Raw genomic sequence first — 20,564 nt, forward strand, 5'->3', positions numbered from 1 at the left:
TATAGTAGACTATGAGCTCTTGAGAGATTTCCTCTCATTTACACATATTCAAGAAATGTTTTTGAGAACAAAAAGCTTATGAAGCTACATGTTAAGATTTACAAAGAACAACCTGTTTTGGATTTGGGGAGTCCCTTTCTGGTGATTCCAGAGACAAATTAAGCCAGTTGGGATGTAAAACTTGTCAAGTACTTTATCTACTTTCAAACCTTTAAATATTCCTCAAGGCAAACTTTAAAGCTCAGGATTTGGGAGCTACTGAATTCAGTTAACTATTACTGGCAGTGTTTTATAGTGACTATAATAAATTATGTTTTCAAATTTATATTTTTTGAAAATCCGCATTACATTCATTTTTTTTTCTTTTTTAGCAGGACTTATTCTTGCATGTTTATTGCTATCAGAACAGAAGGAAATAAACAGGAAAAAAATTTAGCGGGAGAACAAGCATTATGAAAAATTACTACAGATGATTCTAATAATTAGCAACAAGATAATGAAAATGAACCTATTAAAATAAGTAACGTACACATTCATAAAAGTTTGTCAAAGAATCCTTATGCCAGGGTACTCTAGTGGAACTTGGGTAGATTACCCTACCCCCGCCTCATAGACACCTGGGGTAAAGTCCATCACCTGCTAGTCCACAAAATAAAATAAATAAATAGATAGATAGATAGATAGATAGATAGATAGATAGATAGATAGATAAACTATTATTCATATAAATTTAACATTCAAAAATTGTTAAATTCTAGAAAAGAAAATCAATGTACAGTGTCTAAGTTGTAATATGTACTAAGCTGTCAGGAAATGAGTCTTTGAAGATGCATTTTTAAGTGGAGAAAATAGGATAGGTAGGGATTTGCAAGTTCTAATGGTGGCCGCACACTTCAGACAAAAGACCTTTTAAAGGAATGGATACTAAAGTTGGCAGGGACAAAGACAACTGGGGAGTTACTCAGTAGATCTGCGAACAAGGACCTGCTCTTTCATTTGCATGATGACACAAGCAGTTTTCATGCAGAGGAATGAGTCTACCAGAGCTTTGTGTTTTAAAAGTAGAGAAGGACTTTGCGGAAGCCTCATTCAGTAGAGTGGTTGCTAAGCCAGCATGAAGACGGGAATGTATTTTTTTCAACACTTACACTGAGTAGCTAGACATGGCAGTGTGTGCCTGTAATCCTAGTACCACAGAGGCAGAGGAAGAAGGATGCCTGGGGCTTGTTGGATAGCCAGCCTAACTGAACTCGTGAGATCCAGATTACGGGAGAGATCCTGCCTCAAAAAATAAAGTGGTGGGAGACTGAGGAAAATACCCATTGATCTTCCCATGCTCACTCACATATGTTCATACACATTCACATACATGTAATGCATGCCTGTACATGCAGATACATATATACCAAGTAGGTAGATTAAAACTGGAAGAAATGATTCATAAGTGAAGTGGAAGAGCCACCAACTTGCACTGTGAGGGCACTGCATTATGCAAAGAATCAGAGGCTTATCCAAGTGAACTTTTGGGAAAGGGTCAGTTGGTGTGAAAGTTTTTTGATACTAAATGATAAATTCTAAATTGCTAATATGGAAAATAGGGAGATTAGAGTACAAATAGGACAGGTATAATGGAAGACACCCATTTTTGGAAGAAAGCACAAGGAGGAAAATTGTGGGTGTGTTAAAGTTGTGAAGTCTTTACAGATTTCAAGGGGCCATATCAAAGACATGGATGAGGTCATATTCACAGAAAAGATAGAATTTTGGTCATTCAGGAAGGTAACTTGGAGCAAAAATATATATAAGTTGGAAAGAGGTCTACACCCAGGCACTGAGAGTTTCGCTATTTTCCAGTTTGCCCATGGGTGGCTTGATTCTAAAAAGAAGAGAGGTTGAAGACGCATATAGGAAGGTGATTATATTGGCAGGCTATTATGCTCAAGGATGCCAAGAGAAGTGAAGCTACGTGGCAGTTCTGGCCCCTGAAAAGCAGGAAAGACACTGTAAGGAAAACAAGCGAGGGAAAAGGAGACTGGGTTGGCGGACACTCTCTAAGTCAAAGGTCACATATGTTTCTTTCTGCTGAACAAGAGGCAATGGGATAAGGTGTACTGGAATTAGTTAATTTGATCAGCAGGATGATTCTCTTTTCTTTTCTTTCCTTTTTTTCTTTTTATAACAGGATAGGAAGACTAAATGCTGCTTCAAATAGTTATATATTTTATACAGGAGGACATTATTTTAATTTATAAAGAGAATTTCAAGAGCTGCGAAAACTATTTATTTTTATTTTCATTTGTTATTTACAATTTTCTCCTAAGGAAAATAGTAGTTGTTAACTGATCTAAGAAGAGCATTCCTATAATCTAGGGCTTTTAAAAAAATTCTGGAATGTTCACTTCTGAAGTATACAATATACAAGATTAATATATAAAATGACCAAATTTATATGGAAAAACAAATGATAGAATTAAATAATGTAAAAAATTTAAGAATATGTTGTTAATGTGATGCAGAATCTAAAAGTTATCCTTGACCATATATAGTCACACAAAGGAAATCTTGCAGTGGAAAAATACAGAACAAAAAAATGTTCACATCGTTTTGCAAGGTTGCTATAATCTGAAGAGATTATAGTTTCTCACCCCACTCACATAATGACATCAATTAGAGTTGGAAGAACTTACTCACATCAATCCTGAGTGTCACAGATACAATACAGAAAGGATAAACAAAAATCATGTGATCATTACTTCAGTAACATAGCAAAATGACAGTTTGGTAGAGATAAATAAAAGTCCTTGTGGCACAGCAAAAAGAAAACCATTTTCCCTCCACAAATAATGCAATTTTAAAAATGCAGACAGGTCACATTAAGCCCGTTTTTCTTGAATCACCTGACTGTGAACTGTGTTGCAAACGTGGCATGGGAAATCTGGACTTGTAGCCAGGCCGATCCACACATGCCCTGAGCCAGTAATGGAAGCCCATCCCTAAAATTTAGTGTAATTACACATTTTCTTCCACTTCCGGCTTATCTTTTTTTAAAGAAAACAAATAATTTAGTTAAAACATTTTAAAACAATCTTAACAGATAATGAGCTTAAATGCCCTGGGAAAAACAGAATAATGGACACTCTGAAAAACCAACCGCCCATCTCATTTTCTAGGACTCTTAACTAAATAACACCTTCTCTTGGGCATATCTTCTGTACTGTTTGATAATTTAAAAAATACAAAAAGAGAGAGAGAGAGAAAGAAAGAAACAAAGAAACCTCTTAACAGCTTGCATTTTCCCAAAGAAATTGTGCTACTTGAAACAAGAATTAGGAGTGGCTATAAATGCAGGCATCCTCAATATGAAGATAGACCTTTAGAGTCATTTTCTTAATGTCATTCGATGTGATCTTCCTTTATGGGGAGGAAGAATGCACTGACCATTCAGTAGGAGCATGTTATTATTGTCATTATGAATCCATTAGACATGTTCAGGCGAGCTAAGCAGCAGCCCTGTGACCAAATTCTCCTTCCGCTGCTTTTAGTGAAACATTTGATAAAATACATCTGCCCCTGATTTATTTTCTGCTTGTGGTAAAAAAAAAAATTAAAGAGAATAGAATAGTCTTTTCCTTTGTCCTTGGATATCAATAGAGGTGTTAGTTGTTGATGATGAGCTTGCATTATTAAGCTGCAGTGGCTTTGGTCATTTGTTATAATAACCAGTGAGACACACACAGATATATTTGCATGTCCACATCATCAGAAAAAGTGGAATATTTGACTCTAGAAGTAAACAATATAAGCGTAAAGGACGTATATAAATAAGAATACAGACATAAATATGGACAAAAAAGATTCACGGTATGCTTTCAGATGATCTTGATCTTCTTTCAAAGCAGTCTTTACCATGATGCTAAGACAGCTGGTGTCTAGGCACTTCTTCATGCCTAATGTTGTTTCTTGCCATTTCAGCCCTTTCCTGCCATCCTCACCAAGTAAGTCATGACGATGTTAAGGATCCCTGTCTCCTTAACCATTAATCAATGGCGCTGGGATTGGGGCTCTAGTTCGCTCACTCTCCCAGAAACTATCAAAAAAATGAAGTTTAGAAGATAGTATCTGGCTTAACTTTCTTAACCCTTGAGTTGTACAACTAGTACCAGATTGTGCAGCTTCTCCAATAGAAGGAAGCCGTGGTCATCATGTGGTAGGTAGGAACTGTCTTGTCTTATGTTCATACTCTCTTACTCATGAGTCCTCCAACTCTTGAATAAATTACTTCTATGCAAATAATTATTTCATGGGCAGCTTCTACCTCTAGAAGAACTTACACTAAGGCATATGACAAACTACTTTTACTATTACTGACATGTGATTTCAACTCTGTCCTTTGGCTCTTGCACAGTTTTGCCTACATGAACCTTCCCTTTTGGTTAGAGCACTTACTCAATACGTAAAATGCTCTCCAAACTTTGTGAATGATCTCCAAATGAAGGTACAGAATGTAGCCATGCATTTACATGAAAATTATGCTAATTTACCTAAATACTGCATTCACCATCCATGTTGACTGTTAAAAGGGTTTTAATCAGTGTGATGCTATCATTCCAATATTATAAAACAAGTCACCAAGATAGTAGAAAATATTTCTGCCTTGCACTTATCAAAACTCTGCCAGTAGCAAGCCAGCAAGCTGTTTGTTTAATCTCTAGCATCTATCCAAATGTATGAAAGGCATATCAAGAAAGAAATTCTTAATTTTTTAGTTTAAAAAGGACAGATTTTTTTTTGAGTCTGTTAGTTACCAAATCCATCACCCATCTAGGAAAATGACTCCTTTCAGGCTCAATCAGAGGCTCATCTAAAATTCAGCAGAAAGCTCAGAGACTTCAAGCTACCATCCTACTCCTGTTTCCATGGGGATAGGCTTCAGCTCAAGGGGGAGGGGAATGGATGAATGGGGTTAGGAGCTTTCAAATAATCACTGGAAATCATGATGAGGTTTTTAAAGCTTCTTTTTTTTTTAACGTGATTATTTTGTAGCCTCTGAACCCTCTTTTGCCAGGCTGTTTCCATGGAAATATGACTGTCCAAGCCTCCCACAGAGATTATCAGCATTCCTGTGAATTACAGCTCTGGTTGTAGCCCATGGTGGCCAAGCTTGATCTTCTATCAGTTTTATATATGAACCTCACCTTTTTATTTACTGTAATTTTTCTTTGTAATTTCTACTTAATTTGAAATTTTCCTTCCTGAGTTTATAGCTATGATCTGGGTCAAGCTGAATGATTAGGGGCATCACTGGAAAAGTCTTCAATTCTAAATAGTGACATATGAGCCAGACATTTAGCTGCAGGGAGCATAATAACCTCTACAGACCTGCAGAAAAAAATTATTTAGTTACTAGATGAGTAATATTTATTATTTAAGTGTTGCTAGTTAGGCAAAAAGGGTGGGATTTTAATTATTTAGCAACTGATAAGCACAGAGACCATTCTCCAGAGCTGCTTGCTTGTAACCTTCTCATCCCTTTTATGTAATAACCAACAATAAATTAAGCGAAAAGGCCTCATAAAAGATGGTTAGCATTATTCTCAAATTTTTCAAGGTCATACACTGTGCTTTTATAAAACTGAAAAGGAGCTTTCAAGACAGACTGGCTAAGAATATATAGCAATCTGTCTCGGAAAAAAAAATCCAAACTGCATATGCTTGTAGCGTCTCTCATGCAGAGGTCACTTTAAAATCAAAATCATCCTTATTATTGAAGACATTATGTTAAAATACAGAGAAAGAATGTATGTGGATCTATTCCCAACTCTCCAGTAAGATATCTTGTGTTCGATGTGAAGAGCACAGGCTACACATCTAATTTCATTCCACCCTACCCTCTAAAATTAAACAGCTTGGTCTACACCTTTCCCTGTGGGAAAGCTGCAACTTTTGATTGACCTCATCAAGTACTTTCATTCTTTAGCACTTTTTAAAAAAATTATTATTCTGTACTTGAAGCTTTCACCATAGTCCTGTTGGATGAATCTGAGCTGAACAGAGTAAATTTCACTTGAGAAAGTTTTAAGTAGGTTTCTGTTGAAATGTAGGAGGCTCGCTGGCTGTCAACACTAATCTTCATTGGTTTTAGCTCAACAAATTATAACACCACAGAAAGTAAAAGTAATTTTTCAGAGCAGCCTCATGGTTCTCAAAATGGAGGTTCTCATGGTCATTACATTTATGTTTCTCAGAGCAGGGTCTGCTCCTAAAACCAAAGTTGATTTCCATCTTATATTTTATTTGTGTAACATTTTATTGGATCAACAGGCAGATTCATCCACATATTGTTTTGTCCTAATTACCTATGCCTGCCTTTCCACCAAAAGAGGCAGGGCTGAGGGGTTGCCATCACCAAGACAAGGCAGGTAAGTCTTCACAATTCTCTACTTTTTAAGAAAATATTTCTAGTCAAACTTGGCTGATACTTCATCTCTCCACTTTGCAAAATCGGGGTAACCTTGGGTTAACTTGATCTGTTCTTTCATCTCAGTGAGATGAAAGATTATTTGTAAACTATTTAGAACACTGCTCGGAACCTATTGCAGATTTTTTGAGAGCATTTACACGAGTGTTAGCACTTTATAAGCACTATGTAAACAAGAATGACTTTCTGTTGTCACTACTGAGTAGTTTTGACACTGTTGTAACTGCATTTAATAAATGCATTTCCATTTATAAAACAATTTATTCAAAAATTAAATATCACATGCTTGATTTACAGAAGGAAATTCAACGTGAGAAGTATAACTTTCTTTATATTCCCAAAGTAATCCAGGCTTACAATTACGGCAGACAACTGCAAACCAGGGATGTTCTGAAACATATAATATAATGTGAAGGGATCACATAAAAATTTAAGTATGAGGTTATAACATTTCCAGAGAAGAAACTTTGAAAGGCTGTTTTATTGCTATTATTTTATTTTCAAGGACTCTGTTTAATATTAAAGAGTAAAAATGATTTGTATACTTGTATACTTACATCCATGAACTCTACATTGGCCTTGGGGCCAGTTGTCTCATTGAGGATCTTAATAGCCACAGGAATTTTCACTGTTTCACCTTCAGGCACCCAAATTCCCTTTCAGGAAAAAAAAAAGAACATTAATTATAAATTGAGATTGTGTAATATTTATAGCCGAGATATTACCATATAATCACAACATTTCTCTCTTCACTTTCCTCCTATCAAACTTCTCATATGCCCATTTCCATTCTCCTTCAATTTCATGGCCTCCTTCTTCAATACTTAAAATTGAATGCATATATATCTATGCATTAAATTAAATATAAATGCTGTTCAATACATATTATGTTACTTGTAGTATTTTTTTCAGAGTTGATCATTTGGCATTGGACAACCAATTGGTGTGCTTGAAGTTCTAATTTCTTTTAAATAATAAACATTAATTCAGCATCTGTTATGGGTTGTGTGTTTGTGATCCAATTTTATTACAGATGAATTATATAAGTATAAGTATTCTGTTTCCATAGTGTTCAATTTCCTGTTTAGATTAACTTCTTATCTTCTTATAAAAGGTTTTGTGTAGAGCAGGAAGTAGTAACATTGGATAGAGTGTTTAAATCCTATTTGGATGACATCACCAGCTTCATTTCAAGAAAAATGAAGTACTTAGCCACATATAGCAACAAAGTGTAGAAAACATCATGTCTAAATAAAAATTTATAAAATATGATTAGTAAAAACAATAATCCTTTTAGCTTCAACATTACTCAGTTATTCTTTAACTAAAAGAAAAAGAATGTTTCTGGAGTTTAGATAGACTTATTCAAGAAAAAGTTCCAAGGCATATTGAAGCCATAGTAATTTATCTATTTTATTAAATTCTGTGTATTAATGATTTTTTTGTCTCTTGGTCCATGTAAAATATTTATAATGAGCATTGAAAAATTCTGTCTTTTATCAATGTAATTGCAGAATTTATGGATTTGGACAGCATTTAAAATGTAGACTTTCAACTTAAACATTTAAATGAGGACAATAATTTTGATAGGACAGATAATATGTATGGATGATTTTAAAAAATCAGATAGTCCAGTACAAATACAGAAAAACATATAAGGACATGACAGGGAGGGACCTCAACACTACTTATGACATTTTTAATTTAACTTTTTTTAATTAAATTTTTATTTTGTTAATATTAGTTACAGTTTATTAACTCTGTGTCCCAGTTGTATCCCACTCCCTCATTCCCTCCCATTCCCACTCATCCTCCCTCATCTCCTCCCTGCCCCTTTCCAAGTCCACTGATAGAGGAGAACCTCCTCCCCTTTCATCTGACCCTAGCTTATCAGGTATCTTCAGGCCTAGCTACAAAGTCCTCCTCTGTGGCCTAGCAGGGATGCTCCTCCCTCAGGTAGGGGCGGGGGAGGTCAAAGAGACCGCCATTGAGTTCACGTCAGAAATAGTCCCTGTTTCCCTTACTAGGGTACCCAGTTGGCTACTGAGCTACCCTGGGCTACATCTGAGCAGAGGTTCTAGGTTATATCCATACATGGTCTCATAACAAAACCTTCAGCAGAGTGCAGTGAAACATTTGAAAGAGGGGGGAGTTAGTATGGCCTGGAGAGGACAGGAGCTCCACAAGGACCAAATATATCTGGGCACAGGGGTCTTTTGTGAGACTGTATCTCTAACTTTAACTTTCAGTGGAGGAAAACATAGGCTGTAGTTCTACCTTCTTTATCATGTCAACTGGTCTCAGTGTTAGAGAGACAGTTTTCACTTTGGACACAGCTTACATAAATGTGTTTGTATTATCTAAAGGTGGAGTAATAGAGGAGACACAAGTCCAAGAGCTGTTGAATAGTAATAACAAAAAAGAAAAGTACTTTAGCCTTTCGGGATAAGATTTATTGTCATGTTTGGCTCAAGCAGGATCAATAGGCAAGGGTGTATGTATGTAGAAATGCAAAGTAATAACTTAATTTATCTGTGATATAATTTTTAAAAGTGGTGTTCAAGCAAAAGTAGGGGGAATAAGAAAAAATTAAGAACTGAAAACCCCAGGCTATATTTTCTCAGAGATGGTATCTAGGGCAGAGAACATGCTTACCATTATTCAATAAAATATCCACACAGGGAATTACTTTATAAAGCAAGAGCATCAATATTAAAATATTCCTTAAGTGTAGTTTTAAAATAAGAATATAAATTTGGTGTGAATTAATTTGTTTCTCTTTTTGAAAAAAAAAAGTTTAGCCATCACTTTATAGATCTAAGCAAAGAAAATTTAACTATATTTGTACCCATATTGGTCCTAATGTTTTTTGCTGAAACATCACATAGCTTAACTTAGAAGGAAAAAAAATGAATAAATAAGCACACAGGCCATTGACATTTGTGTGGCCACCAATAGTTTCTTATAGCTTTAGACAGTATTTGTTACAATGTATAATACATTTATTAAAACCTAAGGCTGGCAACATATATTTCAGACAGACAGTTTAAATAAACTAAAGAAACTTACAATACATTTTCTATAAACATGCTTACATACATTCCCTTTTGTCAATATGACCCGTAGAAATGATTACAGGTGTGGAACACAAGGAAATATCTAAAAGCTTTCTATTGACTTTGCTATAATTTGGCTTCGACACCCTCATTCATATCCATGGGTGGGAGAAGTCAACAAATTACCAGATAAATCATATGTCCAGTGACAGGCAGAAAACCTTTCTGTAGATAAAGGGAGGGGCATACATAGTAAAGATGAGATTCAGAAATAGGCAGGGGCACAGTGATGATTTGACTAGTCACTTTCCATAGCATTAGTTAAGACAGAACTTACGATCATGTATGCACTATTCCAAATAATTTTATAAAATATTTCATTAAAATACCTAAAAGTTGAAGTTATTGACTATTGAAAAAAATAGATTCAATATTTAAATATAAAATTGCATAATTGTGTCCTTTTTTCCAGCACAATTTAGGTATAGATAAAGGGTAACTTCTGTCTTTTGAACTTGAAGATCAAAAGGCAAAATCAGCCTAGACCAAAATCTGTGGAAATTGGACATTCAGTTAGTGATTTAAGTGAGCAAAATATGCACACTATAATGACAGGGAAACTTTCACTGTTCTTAGAAAGTAGACATTTTATAAAGATGAGAATATTTTCAAATACAAAGGACAGGAAAATTTATGTCTGCATTATGATCATTTAGATTTTTCTAACAAATAAATCATTTTTTGATGTTTTTGAGACACAGTTATCCAGGTTGGTCTCAAACTTTTCAGCTCAAATAATTTTTCTGGCTCAGATTCCCAAGTTTTGGATTACAGGAATATACCACTACATCAACTTAAATCATTGTAGGGAAAAAAAAAAAATTGAAATGTAAAATTCTTAACCTCTTATCTAACTTAATCACGTATTTTGTAAAATAACGGATATACATATCACTTAAAATATACTGGAGCCTACCACAGAGGACCTCTACTAGACTCTACGAGGCAGGGTATCAAAGCAGATGCTGAGACTCATAGACAAACTTTGGACAGAGTGCAGGGACTCTTATGAAAGATGGCAGAGACAGAAAGACTTTGAGGATCAGGAGCTCCACAAGGAGATCAACAGAGCCAAAAAAATCTGGGCACAGGTGAATTTTCTGAGACTCATATTCCAACCAAGGACCATGCATGGAGATAACCTACACCCCTTGCTCAGATATAGCCCCTGGCAGCTCAGTGTCCAAGTGGGTACCCTAGTAAGGGGAACAGGGGCTGTCTATGACATGAACTCAGGGGATGGCTCATTGATCGCCTCCCCCTGAGTGGGGGAAGCCTTACCGGGCCACATAGAAAGACAAAGCAGCCAGTCCTGATGAGACCTGATAGGCTAGGGTCAGATGGAAGACCTCTCCTATCAGTGGACAAGATGAGAAGCATGGGAGGAGATGAGGGAGGGAGGGTAAAATTGGAAGGGGATGAAGGAGGGAGCTACAGCTGAGATACAAAGTGAATAAAGTGTAATAATAAAAAAAATTAAAAAAATAGACAAAAGAAATATACAGTAAGCTGCAAAAGTAAATTTTGTGAATTGTACCAATGGCTGTTACAAAATGGCTTCATCATTAACCCAGGAGAGTTTCTTAATCTTGTTATTTACTATTAACTTCAATTATGTATCACTAAAGTAAATCTCACCACAGTTAATGTTGGGTTGGCCCCTGGAATGGACTCATAATATAGCTAAATAAGTGAACATATACACCCCATAAATAAAAATTTCTCTTTCCAGAAATATCTTTCATTGAAACTCAATGTATTACCCTTTTGCCTTTTCTGACCTGAGTTTTTTACATGGTTAATTTTCTTTTTACATAATTGCAAAGATATTAAAAACTACAATATTAACTACTAAATCGTAGATTACTCAGTTAGAAAGATTGTTATAGTCTTCCTATTCTACTGACATATTTGCACATTCATAAGGATTTTAATTGATTAATAAGTAGCGTACTGGGTCTGATGCTCTTTGGGTGGATGACACCTAAATGAACATCTGTACAAAGTCCCAATTTATTTCTAATATCAGAGATCAGACCTCTACTCTTGCCTGATGCGTCTAAAACAAAAAGGGGGAACTGTAGAGAGCTGCGGAATGCTATGCCTTAAAGATGGAGCTGGTTTCCGCCTTCCACCTTCCCGATGGTGAGTGCTCTCTGTCACGAACAACTCCACATTTGGCTAAGGCTGAGGATCTGGCTTGCTTCCATGTATGTGGACCTATCTGCATTGCCCCCCGTGGCACGCCTGGGTTGGCTACCCAGAGGCTATTTAAGCTGTGGGCTGGCTTTCCCCGGGGTCCGAGGATTGTTCAATGTTCCTGAATAAACTGCATTGAAAAAAAAAAAAAATAAGTAGCGTACTGACAGAGACGAGATAAAAGAGCAGAAAGAAAGGCAAAGGATTGTGGGAGGTTGCCCAGTAAGTTCTGGAAGCACTGAAGCAGTGACCAGGGAGAAATCCTTAAGAACTTGGAGAAAAAAACCCGAAAAATTGCCAAAGAGAAGAAAATCTTAAGAGTTTCAAAGGGCATGAAAGAATTCCACTTCGGTGAGTCCATGCAGTACTTTCTCTAAATACTGCACTGCTTGTTCAATAAAAACTAATGAATTCCTCCGTAGAGCAACATCCCAATACTACCAAGCCTTTTCTATTTGAATATTAAAAAGAAATAACGTTGGTTAAAGTAATTACTTTGGCTATTCTTTTCCAAAGCTTGTAATAAAACTTAAATAACTGATGTTATCGACTGTGTTTTTACTTACTTTATAAACAGTCCCAAAAGCTCCCGAGCCAAGGACTTTGACCCTCTTTAGTTCCGTTTCCTTCAAGATGCGAAGTTGAGCTTGGTTGGGTGCTGTGCCACTGGGGGTCAAGGGTTCTACCAGCTGCAAAGCAAAGGCATAACGTTGTGTATCTTTCATCCATCCTCAGTTTTGCTTTCTGCCCTCTGGCTCTTTTCTAACACTCTTAGAAGAGTACACCGCATACTTTTCTTTGACAAACACTACTTTTATAATATCACCCACAGTCCTATCTTTTTTTTTTTTTTTTTTTTTTTTTGGTGAATTCAAACGTTGGGTGTGTCCCACCTACAGGCATGATGACTAGAAGGTATGCTTAAGTTCATAAAGAAAATAAAAGAAGACAAAACTCTTAAAACGAGAACTAGCACCTTATTAGCACTTGAAGTATAGCAAGCTACCACGATCATTACGAGAGGGGAAAATACCATGATGCTAACCTTTGGCGGTGAATACACGAAAGAGACGAACTTCTTGTTGAATCTCAATTCCTACTTGAGTAGCCTGAAATTCTGTATTTTTTTAAGGACTACCAGGTGGTATCTCTTTCGGATGGTGAGTTGTGAACTCATTTTTAAGTAGGGAGACAGATACAGTTTGGTTCTAGACTACAGATATGCTTTGAGATACAATGGGGTAAAGTAAAAAATGGGAATGAAGGCTTCCTAGTTCTGGCTTCTAAGAGACGCCGGATCAGTCCTGAGGTAATGCAAATAGGGTGACATCAAGAGGCCATGAAGAGTATGGTGTCAGCATCAGAACGAGGGAAGCATAAAGATAATATATATATATTATATAATATATACATTGGACGTGAGATGGATATAAAAGGTGAGATTAGAGCTGGAAGCAGCAGGTGAAGAAGTTTGAGTGTGGCCAACATGGAAAACTAGTCTGAAATGTATAGACATCATTGTAAAGGTTCTATTTAGCAGAAGAGTTTGAATGACTGAAGAAAAAAAATGTGTAAATGTGGGTAATGACTGGCATAGGTGAGACAGTGTCCAAATGAGTCACCCCTTCACCACAGTTTTCCATTCTGAAGTTTCAGATATCTGCAAATTGGAATCCATTTGAAAAATAATAAATAGAAATTTTCAGAAAAAATAATTTGTAAACTTAAAATAATTTTCATTAAAGAAACTGGTTTGTTTTATCAATAGTAGCTGTAATAATTTATCATGTCCAGTTGAATCAAACTTTGTCAAGTTTATGCATCAAAGCAAACATAGCACATATGAACTTTAGCCATCCTTTGGTTTTAGAATGCATCACCTTGAATCAAGAAGTCTGCTGTATTTCAGAGGATGTGGGCACCCAAAGCCTACATTCTGGGAAAGCATTTTATGTTAAAATTAATGCATAAATGAAGAGCAAACAGCAAGCTTTTAGAACTTAATTTCTTTCATTAAAAAGGACCTAAAGTTTAAACAAGCCAGCAAACGAAATGGCCTGTTTTATTCTCTGCATGAGGATATCTACTCAAGTTATCTAGAACCACCACGGTATTTCTAAGCATCTGTTTTCAAGGCTAACTGCGCGGAGGACCTCCTGCCTGTCCATTATTATCACGCTACTGTGAACATCATGGCCTGCTAAACTGTTATGGCGGGGCTGGGTTCAGTGCATACAGAGGAAGCAAGAATCTTAGGGAAAGCACTATAAAAACTGTCAACAAAACCAGTCTGTTTCCTAACACTACAACAACACATCCGTCGTTTTATCATTTTACATTATAAAAATATACATTAGATCATTAAGAATTCCCTTCAAGTCAAGTAAAAACATCTCGGAATAAAAGCATTGCATTTCACATTGATAAACAAACAAACAACAATAAAAAACTCTCCATCAGATTGCCCTTCATGGGAAGGTCACCCTACAGGAGTTGTTTGACAGATGCTATGTATGATTTGTAATATGTGTGTGTGCACATGCGCATGTGTGTGTGTGTGTCTGTGTGTGTATGCATGTGTGCTTACATGAGGTGAAATTAGTTTGTTCAGAAGACAAACTAAGATTTCTACCTTTTTTTTTTTGACGAGGAGGATACTATGTCTGTTACAGTCTTGGAATCTGCCAAGTACAAGAAGATGTCCTGCCAGTGAGCACAAGGCATCTATCTGTTTCTTTGCTGGGATTATAAGCAGATACCACCACCACTGTAAATCTTTATGTGGATTCCATGGACTAAGTTTAAGTCCTCATAAGGGAAACACTGCTTACTGAGCCATCTTCCTAGGCCTATGATGAGTAACTTAAATGAACCTTCCAAAGGTTTGGTATAAATATCACCTCAAATCGCATGCAGAATTGGTGAGGAGGTTTCAGCACTTTGGGCAAGAGATACGTAAGTTTGTGTATGGAACATATTTTGGTATATCTTGTTATATACTACATGATGATTTTCTGTTTGGAACCTTCTATGTCATATCTATGAAAGGATGAGTATTTACATTCCCGATAGCCTTAAGAAGAAAACAGTAGTCAGATTGCCATTTGACAACAAGAAACAAAAAATACCCAGAGTGATACACAGAATTACTCTGAGTTGTTTGTGCTGCCTCAACTAGGACTGTCATGACAAAAGGGTAAGACAGGATTCAGTAAGGTTCAACTACTTCACCATCTTCTACAATAGTTCTTTTCTTGTCTCCTGTACAAACTATCAGCTTCATGCTAAAGAACTCAGTGTGGTAATATACACGAAATGGTGTAAATTTATGGATGATTTTAAAGCCTCAAATGTAATACACAATATTAAATACATCTCATAAATTGTGTTAGAAGTCTCATGTTATTACAGATCTAAAGTTTAACCTGAATACCCAGTTTTTCACTTCAGGTGTAATTAATAATTGGCTGCCAATTTAATAATACTAATTAAAATGCATATAGTTTATACTTTCGAACAGGGAATTTCTATTTATTTCTCACCTATTCCTAGTTCTATCTTTGAGATGGCCTCTCCTCAGATGCCTGCTGGGTATATGGCTACTAAGATATCTTACTCAGCATATCTTACTTCAGACCCCAAATAAATCTACTTAAAAATTTTTAACAGAATAATTTCTTGGATGCAGTACAATCCATTCTTCTTAAGCTCTGATGCTAATACCTTAACTACTTTTATAATATAGTCTTCTATATATAGTAGAGGACAATGCAGCCACTTTTGATGTGAACTGATAGACTAAGATCAGAAAGGAGAGGAGAACCTCCCCTATCAGTGGACTTGGGGAGTGGCATGCATGCAGAAAGGGGAGGGAGGGTGGGATCGGGAGGGGAGGAGGGAGGGGCTTATAGGGAATACAAAATGAATAAAGTGTAATTAATTAAAAAAAGAAATTAAAAGAACCATTTTCTCTATTATACAAAAAAGAATATTTTATAATATATTCTTTTAACAAAAATATAACATACAAACTCATCATAAGTTAAACCACATTTCAATCGCTTTACAAAATAGAATATCATCCAGAAATTAAAGAAAGCCCCCAAGTTAATGCAAAACAGCAGTGAATATGTTACCTCTGTCTCCAGGAATCTCCTCAAGGCTCGTTTCTTTTTGATGCTCTTCCTTCTGACATAAACTGCAAATGTCAAAGCCATGATGACCAGGATGAAGAGCCCGCCAATGACTCCTGCTGCAATCAGTGGAGTTCTGCCAACCAGAATAGAAAATAAAGATAAAGCGTGAAGACGGAAAGGCAGAGGAAGAGGAAAGAGCAGCTGTATGAGACATTTTCCACACTTCATGAATCTAGCCATTTCAAAGAAAAGCAAATAAAAACCCACCAGGGCTGTAATAAAGCCTTTCCCATTGTAAACAGCAGGCTTTGTTTTGTTTTGTTTTAATAGCAAACCATGCACATACAATTAATCTTTGGAGAGGACCAAATTTAGCATGCCATTTGGTGAAAACAAATTGGAAAACTGGATAAGGAATGGAGGACACACACTAAGACAGTGGAATGGGGTATTTATAATTATTTCACTATTTTTCATAATGTAAATGAAGACACATTTTAATAAACTGCTTTCAGAATATAATTGTCTTTCAAGAAGGCTACCTTAACAGTGGCACTATTGACCTCTTGGGCTGTTTATAAATGCGTTGTTGAGGTTAGTTCATTTTCAGTATTCAGTAGCATCCCTGGTCTCTGCCCCTAGATAACAGCAGCAACTCTCCCTTCTTCGGCTACAGTATCCCTAGATGCTGCCAAAGATCTACTGATATCACCTATGCTTGAGAACTTCTTATCTAACGTGAAAACGTATATATAAATCATCACATCTCTGGAATACCAGAGTATCAGTAATGAGTTGTTTATTATCACAGCACTTTGAAACTCTGATAAGGATGATGCAGGTTGAATAATGGGAAGGAGAAAAAACACTGGGTCAGAATTTGTTGGAGTGATGCCGACAGTGATGTACATTTCATAATTTCAAGTATGGCTAAGTGCCACATGCTCATAAATTTTCTGTATAAAAATATTTCACCTAAACATATAAACAATGTGGAGAAGAGATTTAAAAAAGACTAAAGATTTTCACTCTTTAAGTGTTCTTCCAATGTCTTTTAGCAAAGACAGAGCTTTGAAGTTTATTACTTCTTGCTGTTTTCTAAAATAAAAAAAATTTCTTAGTGGAAAAATTCATTCCTTATATAAAGCATATCTATAAACTTTAGGTGGTCAGAGTTTTGAAGAGCATTAATTTCATATGGCATATCAAATAACCCAGATAGAAATATGATATTGCCTAATAAATATTTGACTATGAAGAGAAAATGGATGGCAAAGGATGATTTCCTTTATTCCCATGCTTTCTGCAATAGATCATTTTATATTACATAGCCCTTCTTTCCCAAGAACCTATTCCATACAGCTACATTCTCTAAAAGAATTTCTTATGCTTGCAAAAATAAACTTTAGCTTAAAGACAAACAAGAAATAACAATAGTAGATGTCATAAATCAGACATTGAAATTCTAAAGCCCTCATGAAAAAAAAAAGCTGTGTAACTACTTCCACAAATGAAATCATGTCTTTGGAAGATTATGACTGCTCTACTGTCATATGAAACTGCAGAAAACTTTAAAAAGTTGTCCATCCTAAAGGTTGCTTCCTGACAGCTCAAGCCACGCTGAAATGTAACTGTAATTCAACTAGATTTTCCTAAGTGCGATTTCCTAAAGGTATAAAAGTCTCTACTGAGAAAATTAAACTACAGCAGAGACACAAACTTATCATTTCGATGTGTTTTTGTATGCCCAGCAACATATTTTAACATGTCAGTTAAATACATATTTTAGGAAATGTCTTGGAATCTTAAACCAACACATACTTTTCTACTCTACTGCTTCATATACTCATTATGAAGGACTTCTACATTGTCTTTGTACACGTTAAATAATGCAGGAATCATTTTTTGTTTGTTGACTGCATTTTAGGGAGGATGTCTTTGCGCAGAGCAGCACAGACCCTTTTCCTGTCACCTGTCATCTTATTACAGTACAGAGTAACCGCCCGGCCCTGCTAGTCTAAGTGAGACACACAGACTCAGTGGGATGTATTTTCTGTTTTTCTAAATGGTGTTTCCTTTTCATATTTTCACACAGCAGTCCCTTTCCTTGATATGTGTTTCTTCACTGTTTTCTCATCTCACCATCAGGCAAAAATATTAGAGGAGCAACAACAAAAAGCCTGAGAAAGGAATTCCTACACTGAAAGCCACACAGTAATGTTTGGTTGAACATTTCACAGGGGAATCTATATCTATATTTGGATTTGTATCTATATCAATATATTTATCCATATCTAATCTTTCTATCTATGTATATGGCAACTAATAAACGCCATCCTTTTTACATATATCTCACCACTGCCAATCTTTTTATGTTAATATATTTTTTATTATTATCATTTATCACAATTTATTCAATTTGTATTCTGGCTGTGGCCCCCTTCCTTGCCTCCTCCCAATCCCACCCTTCCTCCCTCTTCTCCCCCTATGCCCTTCCTTAGCCCAATGATAGGGAGGTCCTCCTCCCCTTCTATTTGACCCTAGTCTATCAGGTCTCATAAGGACTAGCTGCATAGTCTTCCTCTGTGGCATGGCAAGGCTGCAGTTCCTAGGGGGAAATAATCAGAGAACCTGTCACTGAGTACATGCCAGAGACAGCTCCTGTTCCCCTTACTAAGGACCCCACTTGGAGTCTGAGTCTATGGGCTACATCTGAGCAGGGGTTTTATATCCTTTCCATGCATGGTCCTTGGTCAGAGTATCAGCCTCTGCAGGGCACCCAGGGCTCAGTTTTGTTTGGCTCTGTTGGTCTCCTTTTGGACCTCCTGTCCCCTCCAGGTCTTTCTATCTCCCCCTTCTTTTATAAGATTCCCTGCACTCTGCCCAAAGTTTGGCTGTGAGCCTTTGCCTCTGCTTTGATAACTCCATCAGTAAAGTCTTTCAGAGGCTGTCTGTGGTGAGCTCCTGTCCTGTCCCCTGTCTTCTCCCAATTTCAATGTCTATTGCATTTGTCCTTCTGAATGAAGATTGAACATATTCCCTGGGATCTTCCTTGTTGTTTAGCTTCTTTAGGAGTATAGATTATAGTATGTTTGTCCTACATTATATGGCTAATTTCCACTTATGAGTGAGTATATATACCATGTGTGTTTTTCTGCTTCTGGGTTACCTCCCTGCCAATGTTAATAACTCCCAGTAATTTGTGCATAAGCAATGGAGGCATTTGTTTATCCAAAGAGTAATGACCTAACAATATTGTTTTTGTTTTTAAGACAAGATCTCACTATGTAGCCTAGGAAGTGGTTTGAAACTTATGATTCCCTTGCCTTAGCATCTTGAGGGCTGGGATTATAGCTGTGAACCACCATCCATGACTAATCTTTACTCTTTATGAGGTCCTTTCAAAACAGGATAGAACTGGCTGAATCACATATTTAAATTCCTACATCTCTCTATAGGATCTATTACTATTGCAAGACAAGCTGACACCAAGAGATTTCTTCCTGAGTGTCTGATGCATCTCTAAGTAGCTCAGATAAGACACTGTTGAGATCAAGAGGGTCAATCCATAAGAGAGCTGCAATTATTCTGCAATTCCTTATCTGGAACAGTAGTTTTGATTTGTTTTGGGGTGCCCATTAAAAATGACTGGCATTCTCAAGCGTACAAAAGAGTAATACAGGTGCCAAGTTCAAACTCGGTGTAAAAGGAAGCAATCAATTGATAGCTTAACTTATGCTGTGATTTGGAAATAGTATAATGAAATGCAAGTTCATTCTGCTAATCATGAAGCTATCATAAGAATTCTGAACCACAAATGAATTTTGGTAGTTTACTTAAAATCCTATGGTTTAACTTTAATAATTTTATTTAGAAGTACAGAAAGAAATGAAGAATATTTATTGTTTTGAATGTAATTACCTTATAGAAAGCAGTATCTCCCCAAACTAAGCTACTTGTATTTTAAATACCATTATTGTCCAATACCATATCTGAATCAAGTATCTCTCATATATAATGAAATATGTTAGAAGATTTATAAAACTTTATATAAACATCCATATTATTTTCCTGTTTTACCTTTTTATTTTATGGCATCAAATCATTAAAATGTATAGCAAAGTTAGTATGACCTATGACTAAAAGTCAAGTATTTATAATTTATTATACCTCTAGCATTTAATATTAATGAAAAGCTACTCTTCAAAAGTGAAAAGTGCTTGTGTTTTTGTTTTTTGTTTTTTTTTTTTCTAATTAGCAAAACTATCAGCACAAACCGTGATAAATCCATGAGATATTTTAGAGGCCAAACAAGTTGAACAACAAATAAAATTTTAATAAAATTTATAATGTAGGATGTTTTTCTAATTTTTTAATAAACCACACTCCAATTTAGAAAAAAAACAATGCACAGTATTTTAATATTCATTGATGCTGTAGTTTGAAATTGGTGGCAGAGACTTCTACTTTTAGAAGACTAACTAAATAATTTAGAAGTTAAGCTAATTAATTAGGAAACAAGTCTGCAGAATTTGTTTTATCAGACTGTAACGGCTTCGCTGTTTATTTATAGGCATTAAAGATTAAAAGTGAAAAGATGTGTCCTAATGCATTTTAAGGAGATTTAAAAAAAAA

The 20,564-nt window shown here is 35.9% G+C and overlaps 1 protein-coding gene across 5 annotated transcripts in view; it reads right to left on the reverse strand.

The window, feature by feature from the left end:
- Nucleotides 1-20,564, reverse strand: part of Erbb4 (erb-b2 receptor tyrosine kinase 4) — a 1,096,075-nt gene that overhangs the window by 211,547 nt on the left and 863,964 nt on the right. For all 5 annotated transcript variants that reach the window (XM_060368567.1, XM_060368566.1, XM_060368564.1 and 2 more), the window contains 3 exons: nucleotides 15,930-16,062; nucleotides 12,360-12,482; nucleotides 7,036-7,134 (listed from right to left, as the gene is read on the reverse strand). In XM_060368567.1, coding sequence (XP_060224550.1) covers nucleotides 7,036-7,134; nucleotides 12,360-12,482; nucleotides 15,930-16,062 — 355 coding nt within the window. The remainder of the gene's footprint in view (nucleotides 1-7,035; nucleotides 7,135-12,359; nucleotides 12,483-15,929; nucleotides 16,063-20,564) is intronic.

This window comes from Meriones unguiculatus, chromosome 15, assembly GCF_030254825.1.
Source record: "Meriones unguiculatus strain TT.TT164.6M chromosome 15, Bangor_MerUng_6.1, whole genome shotgun sequence".
NCBI classification, from domain to species: Eukaryota; Metazoa; Chordata; class Mammalia; order Rodentia; family Muridae; genus Meriones; species Meriones unguiculatus.